At 40.9% G+C, this 15,000-nt stretch overlaps 1 protein-coding gene across 1 annotated transcript in view; it reads right to left on the reverse strand.

The window, feature by feature from the left end:
• The window catches only part of LOC138056091 (RING finger and CHY zinc finger domain-containing protein 1-like), a 12,067-nt gene extending 599 nt beyond the window's left edge, over positions 1-11,468 (reverse strand). Inside the window, exons 1-6 of the mRNA XM_068901929.1 lie at positions 11,352-11,468; positions 10,658-10,702; positions 5,588-5,646; positions 4,177-4,206; positions 3,086-3,206; positions 1,610-1,633 (exon numbers count right to left, since the gene is read on the reverse strand). Of these exons, the coding sequence (XP_068758030.1) occupies positions 1,610-1,633; positions 3,086-3,206; positions 4,177-4,206; positions 5,588-5,646; positions 10,658-10,702; positions 11,352-11,468 (396 nt within the window). The remainder of the gene's footprint in view (positions 1-1,609; positions 1,634-3,085; positions 3,207-4,176; positions 4,207-5,587; positions 5,647-10,657; positions 10,703-11,351) is intronic.
• Between the last annotated feature and the right edge of the window lie 3,532 nt (positions 11,469-15,000).

A 15,000-nucleotide genomic window follows, 5' to 3' on the forward strand; every position in this document is an offset into this window, starting at 1 on the left:
AACTCGCTCTACGCAATTTTCTCTTACAGAATTTTGCTGACTATGTCCTGTGCTCATTCTTTGCCAAAATTGCTAGCAAATTTTTGCAAACGCTTCCATTCTGGTGGCCTCAACGGGATTCGAACCCATGACCTCTCTGATTTGGAACAATAGCTGCTGTTACGCCATTTGAATCAACCGAAAAGTGCCCTAACATAGTGACAGTTGGTTACTCGCACATAATCGTCAGACTACCGAATTGGGGGGAAAATGCGCTGAGCATTGGATTTTGCGTTAGCGGTAGGAGTTGCACGCATGTGTGTAAACAAGATGATATATTCAGTCTATTCCAAATATTTCTTTTGAAACATTTCAAGACTGATTTTCACGCAATTGCTACGATCTTTCTCCCTTACAATTGTAGTTAAAAAACAAACGTGTCTCATATATTTCACGGTTATTCATTCACCTCGTAGGATGTAGAAAGAATTCACCACTGACCAGCTCATATGGCCGCCGCAAACGAGGAAATAATGTTTCCCCGTTTGCGGCCCCAGGAACATTTGTTGCGGAAGCAAAATTTGCTTCCCGGTAAGAAAAAAAGTTTCTCATTTTTTTTTCAGAAACAGTTTTGCCTCCTCAGCAAATGTGCCGACGTTTGTGCACCGAGGAAACAATTGGTTGACCAGATTCGGCAGCTTTTCTTTCAATGGCCTCCATGTATGTTGACTACAATCAGGCGAGAGTCTGGGATCGACGACGCAAAATGTCTCTTCGTTTGCGTGGTCAAGAAGCAAAACATGCCCTGGGTTCGAGTGCCGTTCAAGCCTGGAATTTTTTTTTTTTTTTTTCGTGCTTCTAGTGATCTTTCAGGTATAAAATGATAGTCTACTGTAACCTGGAGATGGTCCCAAGGGTATCCACTTTAGAGAAAAAAGAACTGTGATGCTGAAACAGTGTTGTCGAATAAGTTAAACACATAAATATGGTTCTACGAACTGAATTCTTAAATTATGTTGATCACAGTTGGAAGATCGAATCATGCTGAGGTTTGGAGTATTCACCTTATTTTAAAATGGCCGCCCTTTAAATATTCTTTTGTTTTTATTCAAATTAGCCTTCATGCCTCGTTCTTAAGCTTAAAATTCAAAAGAATATTTTATCTTGAACGAGGCAACAAGGGCCAATTTGTATCCGCATAAATCAGCGGTCATTTTGGAATAAGATGTATTAGGCTTTCTTGAACGGCATTAGGGGATTGTGCAGTAGTTTCTATGGCCAACTGAAAAGAATGACACCATTAATGGGAATATGGTATACGTAAATGTAACATGAAAGACAACTCAAAGAATGGGTTAGTAGCAGGACCAGCGTTTTGTGATTATTGGAATTCAACAAGGGAAAGTCCCTCTCTGCTTCAAGAAGTTACACATGTACTGTCTTCTACAAAGAGTTTCAGAATCTGCGTTTAAGTCCTCTACCTGGAAAAATGCATGACGCTTTTAGCTATCACAATGAGGCTACTTTTGATTTTGATTTTGGTGACCGCTGTTGACATAATTAAGCTGGAAACCAAAATTGGTAACAAAAAGTTTGATTGATGGACAGCAAAATTATCCTTACAACTTACCTTATTACAATCACGGCAGATAATCTGTAACAAGAAAGTAGTATCGAGTATCAAGACTAACCATCCACCTTGAACTCCAAAATTCAGTGCTACACGGGGGCTGTACAGAATAAAAGTGCTAATAACTTGGAAACAGTTTTAGCTGTCTCCCTTCGAACAGGAAGGGATTGAAAAGACCTCTTCCCAATGCACACAGGTCAGTACCCTTGTATACACTATGCACACCGCCTAAAGCTAAGCAGTTAAAAATTTGATTTAAGCATAAAAAGAGTTATAAGACTTGCATAGGTGGGAGATATTCAAACCCGAGAAGGTGCATGGAAAGGTGGGAAAAAATATGGACATTAAAAGAGCACGATGCAGAGGTGCAATGATGAGTAATAATAATTAACAATTATTCTTTGAAATCGAGGTGAATAGTGGCAGAAGATTGCAATAATTGTTTTAGGCCCCGTCCACACGTATCCGGAGATTTTCGTATCCGCAATTTTTTTTATGCGGATACACCTCGCGTCCACACGTGTCCGCCGTATACGCTCGGTGTATTCTGAGATTTCTGTATGCGCTCTCCAGAGTGGAAATTTCTGCATGCGCTGTGTATCCGGATACGTGTGGATGCTCGTATCCGTATATTTTTGTATACGCTGATGTCACAATATCAGAACCAGTCTTTTTCCGCATGCTCTGTTGACTACTCCTTTGAGATGTCCAGATAAGAATCGGATACGTGTGGACGGTCGTATACGATTCGTATACGCTACGTGTGGACGCAGATATTTTTGTATCCGCATAAAAAAAATGGCGGATACAAAAATCTCCGGATACGTGTGGACGGTGCATTAGTATATACTCAAGAAGTGATCTCAGCAACATTTGAAGAAAACAATCCAAAGTCGATTTAATTAACATCTCAATCCATGCGTGGAAAACGTGAAAGCGGCACAAAGCATGCACGAAAGTGTTTACAGAAGCTTCAAACAAGGCAAATATAAATAAACGAAGGTTAAAACGTCACAAACAGCAAAATGATCATTTAACTCCGTCTAAATCAGCAATCTAAATCGACAGTCTGCTTGTTAAAACATTTTCGCCGTTCGATCAAAGTTTTAGAGGTTTATTTTAAATGGAAATTGAAAGTGCAGTTGGTAAAGGATCCACATGGAATGGCTCCTCTTACTGAGGTAAGCGTTGATTTGCTGTAAAATGACCCGTCTTGTTTCCTTGTTTACGCCGGCCATTTCGTTTCGTTTGGATCAAGCATTATTCACTTCGTAGGGAGTGAATAATGCTCAATTACTCCGAGATAGCGAACCAGTCAGATTGCTTGAAACACCAAGATCACTGAGTGAGTATATACTAACTATTAATGTTCTTGCAGGAATGAACTATCTCTTGACATCACGTTGCTTTCACTGTAAGCCATCCCCTCATGCCCTCCCCCTAAAAATGGAAAAAAAGCTCAAGACAGTATTTTACCTTGACATAAAAGTTATTATACTCTTCCGGCATCGGGGTGCGAGATATCTCGTTATCCAACATTCGCCAGGCACGACGCATATCAACCATTGATCTGTTACATATCGGACAAGCATATCCCCTGGCAATCCGAGAATAATATCAATTTATTCAATATGAGATTCACTGTTGCTATCCTCTTGAACAATTATTATCTTCCAGTTTGGAAGCTTAAAAGGCAGCTGTTGCTTTTGATTGCTTTCACTAACCTTATGTTTCTGTTTTAACTTTCTGTCTTCATGCAGCTATTTGGGACTTAAACATCTACTACGGCAACATCGAGGAAAACGCCCGGGGAAGGGGGGCCTTTTTCTTTTTTTTGTTTTTTGTTTTTTTTTGTTTTGTTTTTTTTTTTTGGGGGGGGGGGGGGGGGGTAATCCCAGAAAAATTGGGTTGGGGTGTCTGGCCCGCTTTCTAAACCCTTACACTATTTAAGACCAAAATTTGCGATTTTCCGTACCCTATTTCAGACCTGACCAAAAACTTGACACCCTCTTTTACACCTATTTTCAAATCTATTTCAGCTGTTACACGGTTGGCTTAATAATTTGAGAAGGGCTTTGTTGATGGTCTTATACTCTTCCGGCATCGGGGTGCAAGATATTTAGTTATCCAACATTCGCCAGGCACGAAGCATATTAACCATTGAGCTGTTAAATATAGGACAAGCATATCCCCTGGCAATCAGAGAATAATGGTTTTCTCGTCATGAAAGTATCTCTCACTCGTTCGCTTCAAGCACTCGTGAGAGATACGTTCCGCACTCGAAGATAAAATTCGTATCCCCACGCGGCCATGTAATTTCCCCTATTTGTATTTGTCGTTAAAACCTCAAATTTGGTGATTTCACGTTGTTGTTATGCAGAATACAGCAATAAAATGCTGCACGATTCCTTTTCCTCTTGTAACCAATAATGTTATTGGATTGAGACGTCGTCGTAGCTTTAGCCGTCGTCTTTTCTTAAACTCCCTACTATCGGACACCTTGTCATGTCATCTTTCTATTTTTCTACTTTGAAATTCAAAGTTCTACGTAATTTGAAACAACTTACCCAGATTCCAGTAAATTTGAAAAACAGGTACTGCAAAGGAAATGAATACACAGCTAGAGCAGTACTATTATGCAACTCATCCATGTAATAGAGGTTGCGAAATACTCCGGTGATCTTCAACAATTATAGGGGTAGCTGACTTGATGTGAGGCAATAGACAAATCGAACTCCACTGATTGGCAATACGTACACCACATTTAATTAAAGTTAAAAAATCTCAGGTCCTTGAGTTACAAAAAAACGACAACTTGTAGAATTGACGATAATCTTACGATGTAGCAGCAGCAGTAGCAGCAGCAGCAGTAGCAGCAGCAGCAGCAGCAGCAGCAGTAGTAGTAGTACTAGATTTGTAGCGACGAGTAGTGGTGATGGTAGTGGCAGATGAAGATGTAGATGTGGGTCCGAATTCGGTCGACGACTCACACCAAAAGATAACCTGATAGGATATACATTGATAGATCTGATAGATAGCAAGTAGTAGATTTTACAATCGCTGAACAATAATAGCTGAATATACCATAAGAGTGCATAGTTTTATAATAATGCGTACGTGAATAAAACTAAGGCGTTGTCCAAAAACGTACGCTCTACAGTTTTCTAAACTCCCTCGCGGAACATGTAGTAGCTATCGATAAGCATGAAACTGCAAATTCCTGAGGAAATTGTAATATCGAAGCACGTTTAACCTTTAACATACTATTGATACTCACTAGAAAATTCGTGAGAAAAAGAGGAAAGGGAAAGTAGGCGTTTCAAAACTAACAATCCAATTGGTAAATCACAGAATGTCTCATGCCAATGTCTTGTTTACAGCTGTATGCCATAAGGCCATGAGATATATGCGTGTATTCTAATAATATCATGTATCTTTTTGACAAGACGATATTACACAACAGTAATACATGTTCAAACTCTATTGCACAGCATTATGAAATAACTAATACCACAAAAAATTTATTTCAGTACACAATCTTCACATCAAACTGTAATTTTCAAGTTTAAACTTTGCAACTGCTGTAACAACCTCAGAAAAAAGTGTCAGGTTAAAAACGTTATAGAGCGTTTTCACATGACATCACGGCGGCCATGTTGGTGTTCCAAAACAAAGAAATGGCAGCCATGATGGTGTACCAAACTAATCCTCCTGGGAATTGAACTCTATTTTTACGCAAGTACTTTCTTTCGTTTCAGTAATCCAATATAGCTGCTGGTCACGTGAGCGAAAACGTTCCATACTGTACACTGTAGGTACTGTATGGGCAAGAACCAAGGACAAGCTAACACACCCCACTATATAGCCAAGAATGGTGTCCATCTGATTTCAGTGCTTTTACACAATCTGCAGATTGCAGTCATAGACTATAATTTCATGTATCCATCAATGAAAGTTATAAAATAAATTTTGCAGTACCTGTGCAGCAAGTCACCAATAGGAGGTACGTGTGATGGTATTCTGGATGTGTAAATGTCCTGTGACAAAATATTACAGTGAACATCACCTTCAGTCCTGTTCTGTATTGTTATGTAGCAATGGACAGACTGGTCTTGTACTTTGTATAATTAACAACATTCCAATTTGCTTTATTATGATTATTATGTATCGATTAAAGTTCTGCAGACCACAAAACATTGTAATATTGATTCCCACTGAGCAAGCATTTACCAGGCTCACTCCATTAGTCTCTACACTGTAGATAATAGCGGGGCTCAGGTGCGCAAACCGCGCCAGCGGAGCACCATCTGTAAGATTTTTTGGGAAATCGATCGATGCGAGAATTTTTGGTTATGATGTCACGGTACGCCCGTCTGTCTGCCCGTACAGACTGTCAGGGTTGAGGTGGGGAGGCAAGACAGCCTCTGGGGACGGAAGTGTTCCGGCAGTTTTCGTTGTAATAATAGAGAATAGGGAGCTTAAGCACGCACGTTTTTCAATGAGACGCGGACGGCAACCGGAAGTGAGCTGTTTTCCCTTTTAACTTGTCTTCACACAACCACATTTACATTGCCAAGTATCTTTTCTCCATTAGAGACAATTCGTATAAAAATCTGGGAGACACCACTGTCCTTGCTGGAGAAATGTCGTCTTCCGGTTGCCGTCCGCGTCTCAAAAACGCGCGTGCTTAAGCTCCCTAATTACACGGCGGCGCGAAGATATGAATTTTACTTTGAGTCGTAAAAACAACATTTTACGAATGAGAGCAGGGAGTGAGTAAAATATTGCTTTTAACACGAGGAAATAAAATTCAACCTTCAAGCCACTATGTAACTTTCTTTTTTTATACAGACAGGAGTGTTTTACTCATCACACAGAAAACAAAACAACTCCTAATAAAGACTAATCCCAAGTGACCAAAAACACAATGCTTTTGGGTACCTGCAGAAAGATCCCTATTCTCGATTTTACTTCAAACTGCTTTGCAAGGCAAAATTTATTGAAAAACAGCAATGATCGAAAAGCAGTTTGTGATGTAAAATCGAGACTAGACCCATGCCTCTCACATCACGCTGACATGGGTCCAAATTACTGCAAGTTTTGAAAACTTTGCGCGTCTTGCACGGCAGATAAAAAGCGAAATTTTGAGTGAGAATCGTCAAACACGTTTGCTTGTGGTGGTAGATCAACATTGATGAACGAAGCGCTTCTTTCCCGAGAAAAGACGGCTGGATGCATGAGCGATAGGCTGTGTTTGTGACGTAAATTCAAATATAATTTATGCAAAGTTAATAGTTACAGGGAAATAGCATTAGACATCCCAAAACACTGATTTTAACAAAACAATAATTACATAACAATGCTTACAACGTCTGTGCGAAGATTCCAGATGATACGAGCTTGAGTTTGTGGTTAAAATAATGATCAATGTGAGTTTGAATTCAACCGGCGAATCATCAACAAAATCTTCGGCTGCTTCATCTTTCAGTCGACCTCATCGCCCCCCTCGTTTTGCCACCAATAAACTCAGCAGTAATTTCAATTGATTTTGAGGAATTTTACTTGCTCTTACATTAGCGACGTCTGAGAAGAAATTGCTATTCAATGGATTTGAAAGCCGTATTTTGACCTTGGCGCCAACTGGAAAATCAGTGAAGTTTCCGAACTCAGGCGGTAGAAAACGGCACAATCCCCATTCTCCAGCTTCTCGAACACTTTTCGTTGTCGAAATCCTTGATGTTTCCTACCTTAAAAGCACCGGGTCAAAGAATACCTTCGCAGCCAAAAAATATAATTTATGCCTGACCGATTTGTGCAGGCAGGTTTCTGATTGCCAGAGATTAACAATGGCTCACCTCACGCGTCCAGCCGTGATTTCGGGAGTGAGCACTGGCTCATTTCCCGAAACCGCGTCTGGTAATCGCGCCTAGTAGCCTTAAGCTCCTCTCAGATTCTCCTTCAGGAATGTTCCCAGAACTGATGGTCGTAATGGTGGGGGGACTGAAAAATTGTGCGAGACAGCCTAAATATTGCTTTTAGCGATAGTCAACGACAACTGTCGTTTGAATCATCTGAGTGGAATATCGTTTCCTCAGGACACTCTACAAAGTTTGTCAGAGGCACACCGTGTAGCTATAACGGTATTTATGCAGGAGTTCATTGTTTTTCTCGAGAAGTTGGTGCTCTGTCCAGAGATGCTGGTTATCGCAGGAGATTTCAATCTCCATATGGACGACGCAATGGATGCTGATGCTAGGAAATTTTCCGACCTTTTTGAAACCTTTAGTCTGATTCAGCATGTTAACTTTGCAACTCACGTCTCTGGTCACTGGCTTGACGTCATTATCACTAGGTCTTTTAATGATCTTATGATTGTCTCACCCCGCCCCTCATTGTTTCTTTCTGACCATTGTTTTGTCGAGTGCTCGCTCGCCATTCCATCTGTTGAGGGGTTTACGAGAGAGATAACATTTCGTAAGTATAAGGAGATTGACATTACAGCGTTTCAGAAAGACATTGCTGAATCCAAGCTGGCTAGACTTAAAGACAGTGAGCTCGCCGCAGATCACGATCGCATTTGAGCTCCATTCTCGACGCGCATGCCCGTTCCCGACGCAAGACAATCGTAACTCGCCCTAGAGTACCCTGGTTTAATGACGAGCTTAGAACCTTGAAGTCCACGTGGAGCAAGCTAGAAAAAAAAAATGAGGAAAAGCAACCTTGATTCTGATAGCAGGGCTTATCACGAGCATGCAATCATTATTGCTTTTGCTTGCATGAAGCAAAAAGGCAACATTACGGCGATGTTATCTATGAATGTGCTGGAGATTCTAAGAAGCTCTTTCGTATAGTGAAATCTCTCTGCGATGAGCGCACTGATGCTCTTCCGCCGCATGACAATCCACACCAACTAGCTGATGAATTTGGAGAGTTTTCCCATCGTAAAATTGCTCTCACCAGAGAAGATATTGCAAACTTTTCTATTCATCGGCCCACTGTCTCTATTCCATCACCTCAAACGAAGCTAACGCATTTCTCGCCTTTCTCTGAAACAGAAACACGTGACATATTCTCTTCATCTTCCAACGCTAGTTGTCAGTTGAACCCAATACCCACGTGGTTGCTGAACAAATGTGTAGATACTCTTGCACCTATCATCACCAGGATAATTAACTCGTCTCTCGTCAGCGCTTGTGTTCGGGACAATTGGAAGATCGCACTTCGGCCTCGAACTCGTACATGGAAATTTTCGCCCGGTTAGCAACCTTTCCTAAAATTGATGAGAAGACTGGAATACCACAGCTAGGTTCTCGATCACTGCTCTTAGCATGCTCCCCTGCTCAGTAAACAGTCACCTTACCGAAAACATCATTCCATTAAGACTCCTTTACTTAAAGTACAGAACGACATTCGTCTCAGTATGGACAGGCAGGAAGTCACTTTGATTGTCTTGTTAGACCTCAGTGCCGCGTTTGACACTGTAGACCACTCAATCTTGGATAATCTACTCGAAAGCGACTTCGGCGTTTGTGGCTGTGCTCTCTCTTGGATTAAATCGTTCATGCACGGGAGGAAGCAACATATAACCATCGAACAGGAACAATCACGAGACTTCTCTCTCCTTGGTGGAGTTCCACAAGGAAGCTGCTTAGGACCTTTATTATTCATAATGTCCACTTCAAAGTTGTTTCAAGTGGTAAAAAAGCACCTGCCGTCGGTGGAAGTCTTTGCAGACGACACGCAACTCTATCTTTCGTTTTGTCCTACGTCTTAAGTTTCTCAAGAACAAGCCATTTGATCTATGGAGGAGAGCTATGGAGGAGTGCATTGTTTATGTCCGTGCTTGGATGTGTCATAACATGCTGAAGCTTAACGACAGCAAAACGGAATTTCCGATCATCGGTTCACGTTAGCAGCTCCCCAAAATAAATGTTAACTCTATTCAAGTAAGCCCCGTTGGGCTGGGCTAGTTACTGGATGGGTGACCATCTAGGGATAACCATTGCCGTACGCTCCAAAGTTCACTTTAGCTTTCCATCCATTCGTGGTGGGTAAAATGAGTACCTGTACTACTGGGGACAAGTTGTGTATACAACGGGATAGGAGTTGCGCCCACCCCTGCCATGAGTTGCGGTAGATGCCGCAAGTCATGGTAGAAGTATTGAAAAGGGAGCCTTCGGGTTGCCTTTGACTGCGGTCGCCCACTTGTCTTGTTGTTGTTGTTGAAGTTGGCACTTCCGAGATTGTGTCACCCTCGTCTGTTTGCAATCTCGAGGTGTGGTTTGATAAGAATACGTCAATAAATGCGCACGTTGGGGTGGAAGGTCTGTAGTAAGGCCTTCTTCGGACTTTCCAAGATCAGGCAAATATGGAAATTTCTATCGGATGATGCCACCAAAGCACTGGTTCATGCATTCGTCACGTCTCACGTCGACTATTGCACCCCCCTGCTTTACGGAGTGTCACAGTACCAACTTAACCATTTACAGCGTGTCCTTAATGCCGCAGCGGGCGCATCTGCCATCTCTCACGGTATTCTCATGTTCCAACTCCACTGGCTTCCAGTTGCCTCGCGGATCAGATTTAAGATCGAGCTGTTGGTTTACTAAGTGGTTAAAGGCTGCTCTCCATCTTACATAACTGAGCTACTACACATCAAGCCTCCGGGTCGCCAAGCATTGCGTGACGACGATCAACTCCTCCTCTTGGTCCCACGAACTAAATGTAAAACATTTGGCGACCATGCCTTTGCCGTCGGCGGACCAAGGGTCTGGAATAGTCTGCCACTAGCAATTCGTAATTCAGCAAACGTAGATACATTCAAAGCGAATTTGAAAACTTTTTTTTTATTTAGGCAAGCATATGAATTTTTTTAATAGTTGAATTTTTAGTTCTAGTTTATGTAAACAAGAAAGGTTATTCCACTTTTATATAAAATATATGATATATATATATAAAAGCGCATTAGAATATTTTTATAACTTATAGCGCTATATAAGCTCATTAAGTTAAGGTAAGTTATAGTAGACTAAAAATATTTGAGTTTGCCTCGTAGCATATTGGACAATCTGAACGTGAACTCTTTTCAACACACTGTAGAGTTTACAAAAAAACGATAAGTAATTATATTGGACAAACTTTATCTGAGCTTTAAGCGGGGAATGATTGTTCTTGCCTAAGTTTCATTTGAAATTCCTTAAGGAGGCTCGAAAGGGGACATTACTAAACAACGAAACAGCGAAACGAAGCACCAAAACACCATGTATGACGCCACCATACATTGAATACTAACCGGCAAAGGTTGGATTTGACAATAGAGACATATTTCAAAAAGACTGATTTTTCTTTAAAACTGGCCTACGAATTTTGCTGAATTTTAAACATTTTAGAGAATTTTTCTAACATTATCAGGCAACGCTGTATGGGAAGATTTCACTGTTCTCTTTGAAAAAAAAAGGCAATTTATGCTGATTTGCAGGCTCAAAGAAATACCTTACATCATTGCCACGGTAATGGAAACTTTGACATGAGAAAACTATGATGGGTACACTCTTGCCAAATTTCGCCTTGATAAGATTACCCCAACTATATCTAAAAGCAGAATATAAGGTTTTTTTTGTGTCAAAAAAAGGAGAAAGTATTTTTTGGAGTAAGGCCTCCTTAAAAGCTTGTTGGAGGTCTTCCAGTGAAAGTCTATAAAATATTACCCTTGCATTATGATTCCAATTCCTGACCTTCAAACCTGGTAACTGTTTAATAGCGTAACAAAGAGAGCAGAGAAGTCCTGGCATGGCTTGGCCATGGAAAGCTGGAGAAACATTGTCAGGTCACCAATTAAGTCTTGTCCACTGGACCCCATACCGTCATCTGTTCTTGTTCAAATTAGAGAGCTTAAGGACGGTGCCTACTAATTCATAGGCATTTTTGCCCCAGTTTATGATTATGCAGAAAATTTAGATCTTGACAAGTGTGATTGAAATCCCAAAAGAAAATTGGGAGATAACCACGCATTTTTTTTCCAAGATAATTAGTGAATAATATTTGTAAAGAGCTTTAACATGCAAAGCAATGTATTGCGTTCTTTCTCAAATTGAAGCTTAATTATCCCTCAAAAATGCATGGTTACCTCCAATTTTCTTTTTGGATACTAAGACTACTTACTAAGATCTACGTTATCCGGATTATTTTAAATCGCGCAAAAATATCCCTATATTAGTGAGCATCATCGATCGGAAACTCGAGTATCTCGAGATGCGCAGAAAAGTTGCGCAATAACAATAGTAGGCACCCTCCTTAAGCACGCGACGTTTTTGTGTACACGGACGGCGACCGGAAGTGATTTTACAAAGAAATTGACGTCACACGTCACAGACGTCAAGTCACAAACCTCAAAGCTGCCTATTTGGCGTTTGTGGTGAAAAACAAAAACGCGAAAAAGTAAGTTCATTTTAGGTGCAATAATTCTGTTTTTGCGGTTGATTTTTGTTTTTTTCCTGCTAACGCTGGACAATCTACTTTCTAATTCCTATTATTTATGATAGAAACTCTTCTTTGTCAGTTCTACTGGCTGATGAAACAGCGCTGAAAACGCCGAAACTCAGTCTTGCCAAAAAGCCTAGAGTAAGTCTCTTGAAAAATATTTGTTTTCCTTGATATATCCTTTTGTATGTGCTTGTGTTTTTTTCTCTGTGGTCTTAAATTTTAATGAGCTGGCAATGCTAAGACAACGTTTCCAGAAAGATCGTGTTAAATTTTGAAATGACCGTCAAATTTTATTATTATTATTATTATTATTATTATTATTTTTTTTTTTTTGCAACGCTTCATTTTAATTTGTCATTTGCTTTCCTTTACAGAAATGAACCAAATGGATTGGACAACTAACAGCTAACACTGGCAGATCTGAACTTTGCTTTAAATTCAGATTCATATCAGGATTATCGATCTTAACTGGATTGAGAATTTCAAGCTTGTTCTCTTCCATTAAAACAAGTTTATCCTCTGAAATCAATCTTTGATTGTAGCTCTGAAAAAGCATATCTCTTGTCTTTCTTAAAGAAGTCATGATTCAGTATTAAGAAAGAAGACAAATAATCAAAACTGCTGTACAATTAACTAGCGATGCCGTAAAATCACTGACGTGACATGCTTAACGCAAACAAGTCAAGTCACAGACGCCGGTCTCGACCCAGTTTCACCTCGGTTACTTGGCGTCCGTGTTGACAAGAACATCTCGTCTTTCTGCAAATTTTACTATTGAAAGTGTAAAAAAAATGGGGGGGGGGGGGGGGCGCTAAATCTGAAAAAATCCAAATCTGAAAAAAGGCCACAATGTCTATAAGCCCAAAAAGATTGCAATTGCATCTTTGAAGTGAAATGTTCTCTACCAAATTTTGTTTAAGTGTACTCCATGAAGTGAATTTAGTTAACTGTTGAGGTTCCTTAAAGAACAAGTTCGTGTTTAGCGACTATAGTTTCATGCGCCTTGCAGCCGCAAGATGGAAGGATTTCATGTCCCGAGGACAGAAATCTTGATTTTTTTTTTTAACTTCCCACATTGATTTTGTGTTCATTGTTGGACAATGTGGCAATAATTGTAGATAAAAGAAAAGTAGGGGTCACGGAACATCCAAGATCGCTAAATCCAAGCAAAGCTATAGCAATGGCCATCTGCCCTATCATTGTTCATTTTAGTACTTAGCGCGCGCGCTCCATACATGACGTGGCATGTGAATTTGCGTGCGCTGTAAGGATGCGCAGTGGCAATGGGCGCGAACGTCCTTAAGCTCTCTATTGTGGACATTCTGCTACCTTTCCTTACTTCGATGGTCAACCTTTCATTTATGTCTGGTCATTTCCCTGATGCATGGAAATAGGCGTTGCTCCTCCCCGCGCTAAAAAAGTTGGCTTACATGTAGCATTTAAGAACTTCAGGCCTATAAGCAATCTTTCCTTTGCTTCTAAGCTGTCAGAGAGAGCAGCCGCTGACCAACTCACGCGACACGTTGTTCACCAAGGACTTGATTGGGAACTCCAGTCAGCGTATAAGAGGCACTACAGCACTGAGACAGCTTTGCTGAAAGTTAAGAACGATCTCCTTATGACCATAGACAAACAGCACGTTACATTATCAGTGTTGCTTGACTTAAGGACGTTCGCGCCAATTGTTTCTGCGCATCCTTACTGCGCACGCAAATGCACACGCCACGTCATACACGAGCGCGCGCGCTAAGTAATAAAATGAGAAATGATAGGGAAAAAGGCCATTGCTATAGCTTTGCCTGGATTTAACGGTCTTGGACGTTCGGTGACCCCTATTTTTCTTTCCAGAAACGGATTTTATTGACATTTCTCTCCACGTTGTCCAAAAATGAACAAAAAATCAATGTGGGAAGTTAAAAAAATTTCAAGATTTCTGCTCACGGGACATCAAATCCTCCCATCTTGCGGCTTCAAGGCGCGTGAAACTGTGGTCGCTAAATGCGAACTTGATCTTTAAGGAACCTCACCAGCTGACTAAATTCACTTAATAAGTCCACTTAAATAATATTTGGCAGAGAAGATTTCACTTCAAAGATTTGATTGCAATATATTTGGGTTTACAGACTCTGGCCTTATTCGCTAACGAAGCCCGATTTTGTCACATTTTGGGTGTTTTCCGGGCATGTTCTCTCCAAAACGAAGTCGGTGATTCCCTATTTTGTTACATTTCTGACATAACTAACTCATTACCTTACAGTGGTAAAAGTTTCAGAAAAAAATCAATGTTGAAAAATTTTCGCGCGAACGTCTTTAAGTGCTGCCTTTACCACCGCGTGCCAGAACACCCTCATTGGTCGCCTGAAAAACAAGTTCGGTAACACGGGTGCCGCACTCGAATGGATTCGATCTTATGTCTCGGGTCGCACCTAGCCTGCTTGCAGGCGGTAGTTGTTGTGTCGCCACGAAACACTATCAGACACCATATTGGAAGAGCGTGGGATAGGTCTGGGCCCCGTAACAAAACGACGGGGTGGGGAGTGGGAAGAGCGGAGAGAAAACCGCCTGCCCGAAAACCAGCCTTTTCTCGGTAGCCGCCCACTTTCTTTTGAGCTTCCGGTTGTCACGCCACAATAATTGACCAAGAAGTAAGAGACTGTAATAAGGCTGCCAATCACTGAAGCGTGTAGTTGTAAACAAACTTGCTCTGGTCAACTAAAAAAGCCGTAAGAAATGTACGCAAACCGGCAGAAACTGCAGCAAACGGTAAGTGTAGGTTTTTCCCATTACAATTTCTTGTTTAATAGTCATCGCAATCCCAACAACTTTCCTTGTAAACAACTTTCGATCTGTGGGAACGATTCACGCGATCTTTTTAGGGAAAGAAAGAGTTGATTCGCCGAGTGTTAAGA

Source organism: Montipora capricornis, chromosome 7, assembly GCF_036669925.1.
Source record: "Montipora capricornis isolate CH-2021 chromosome 7, ASM3666992v2, whole genome shotgun sequence".
In the NCBI taxonomy this organism is placed as follows: domain Eukaryota; kingdom Metazoa; phylum Cnidaria; class Anthozoa; order Scleractinia; family Acroporidae; genus Montipora; species Montipora capricornis.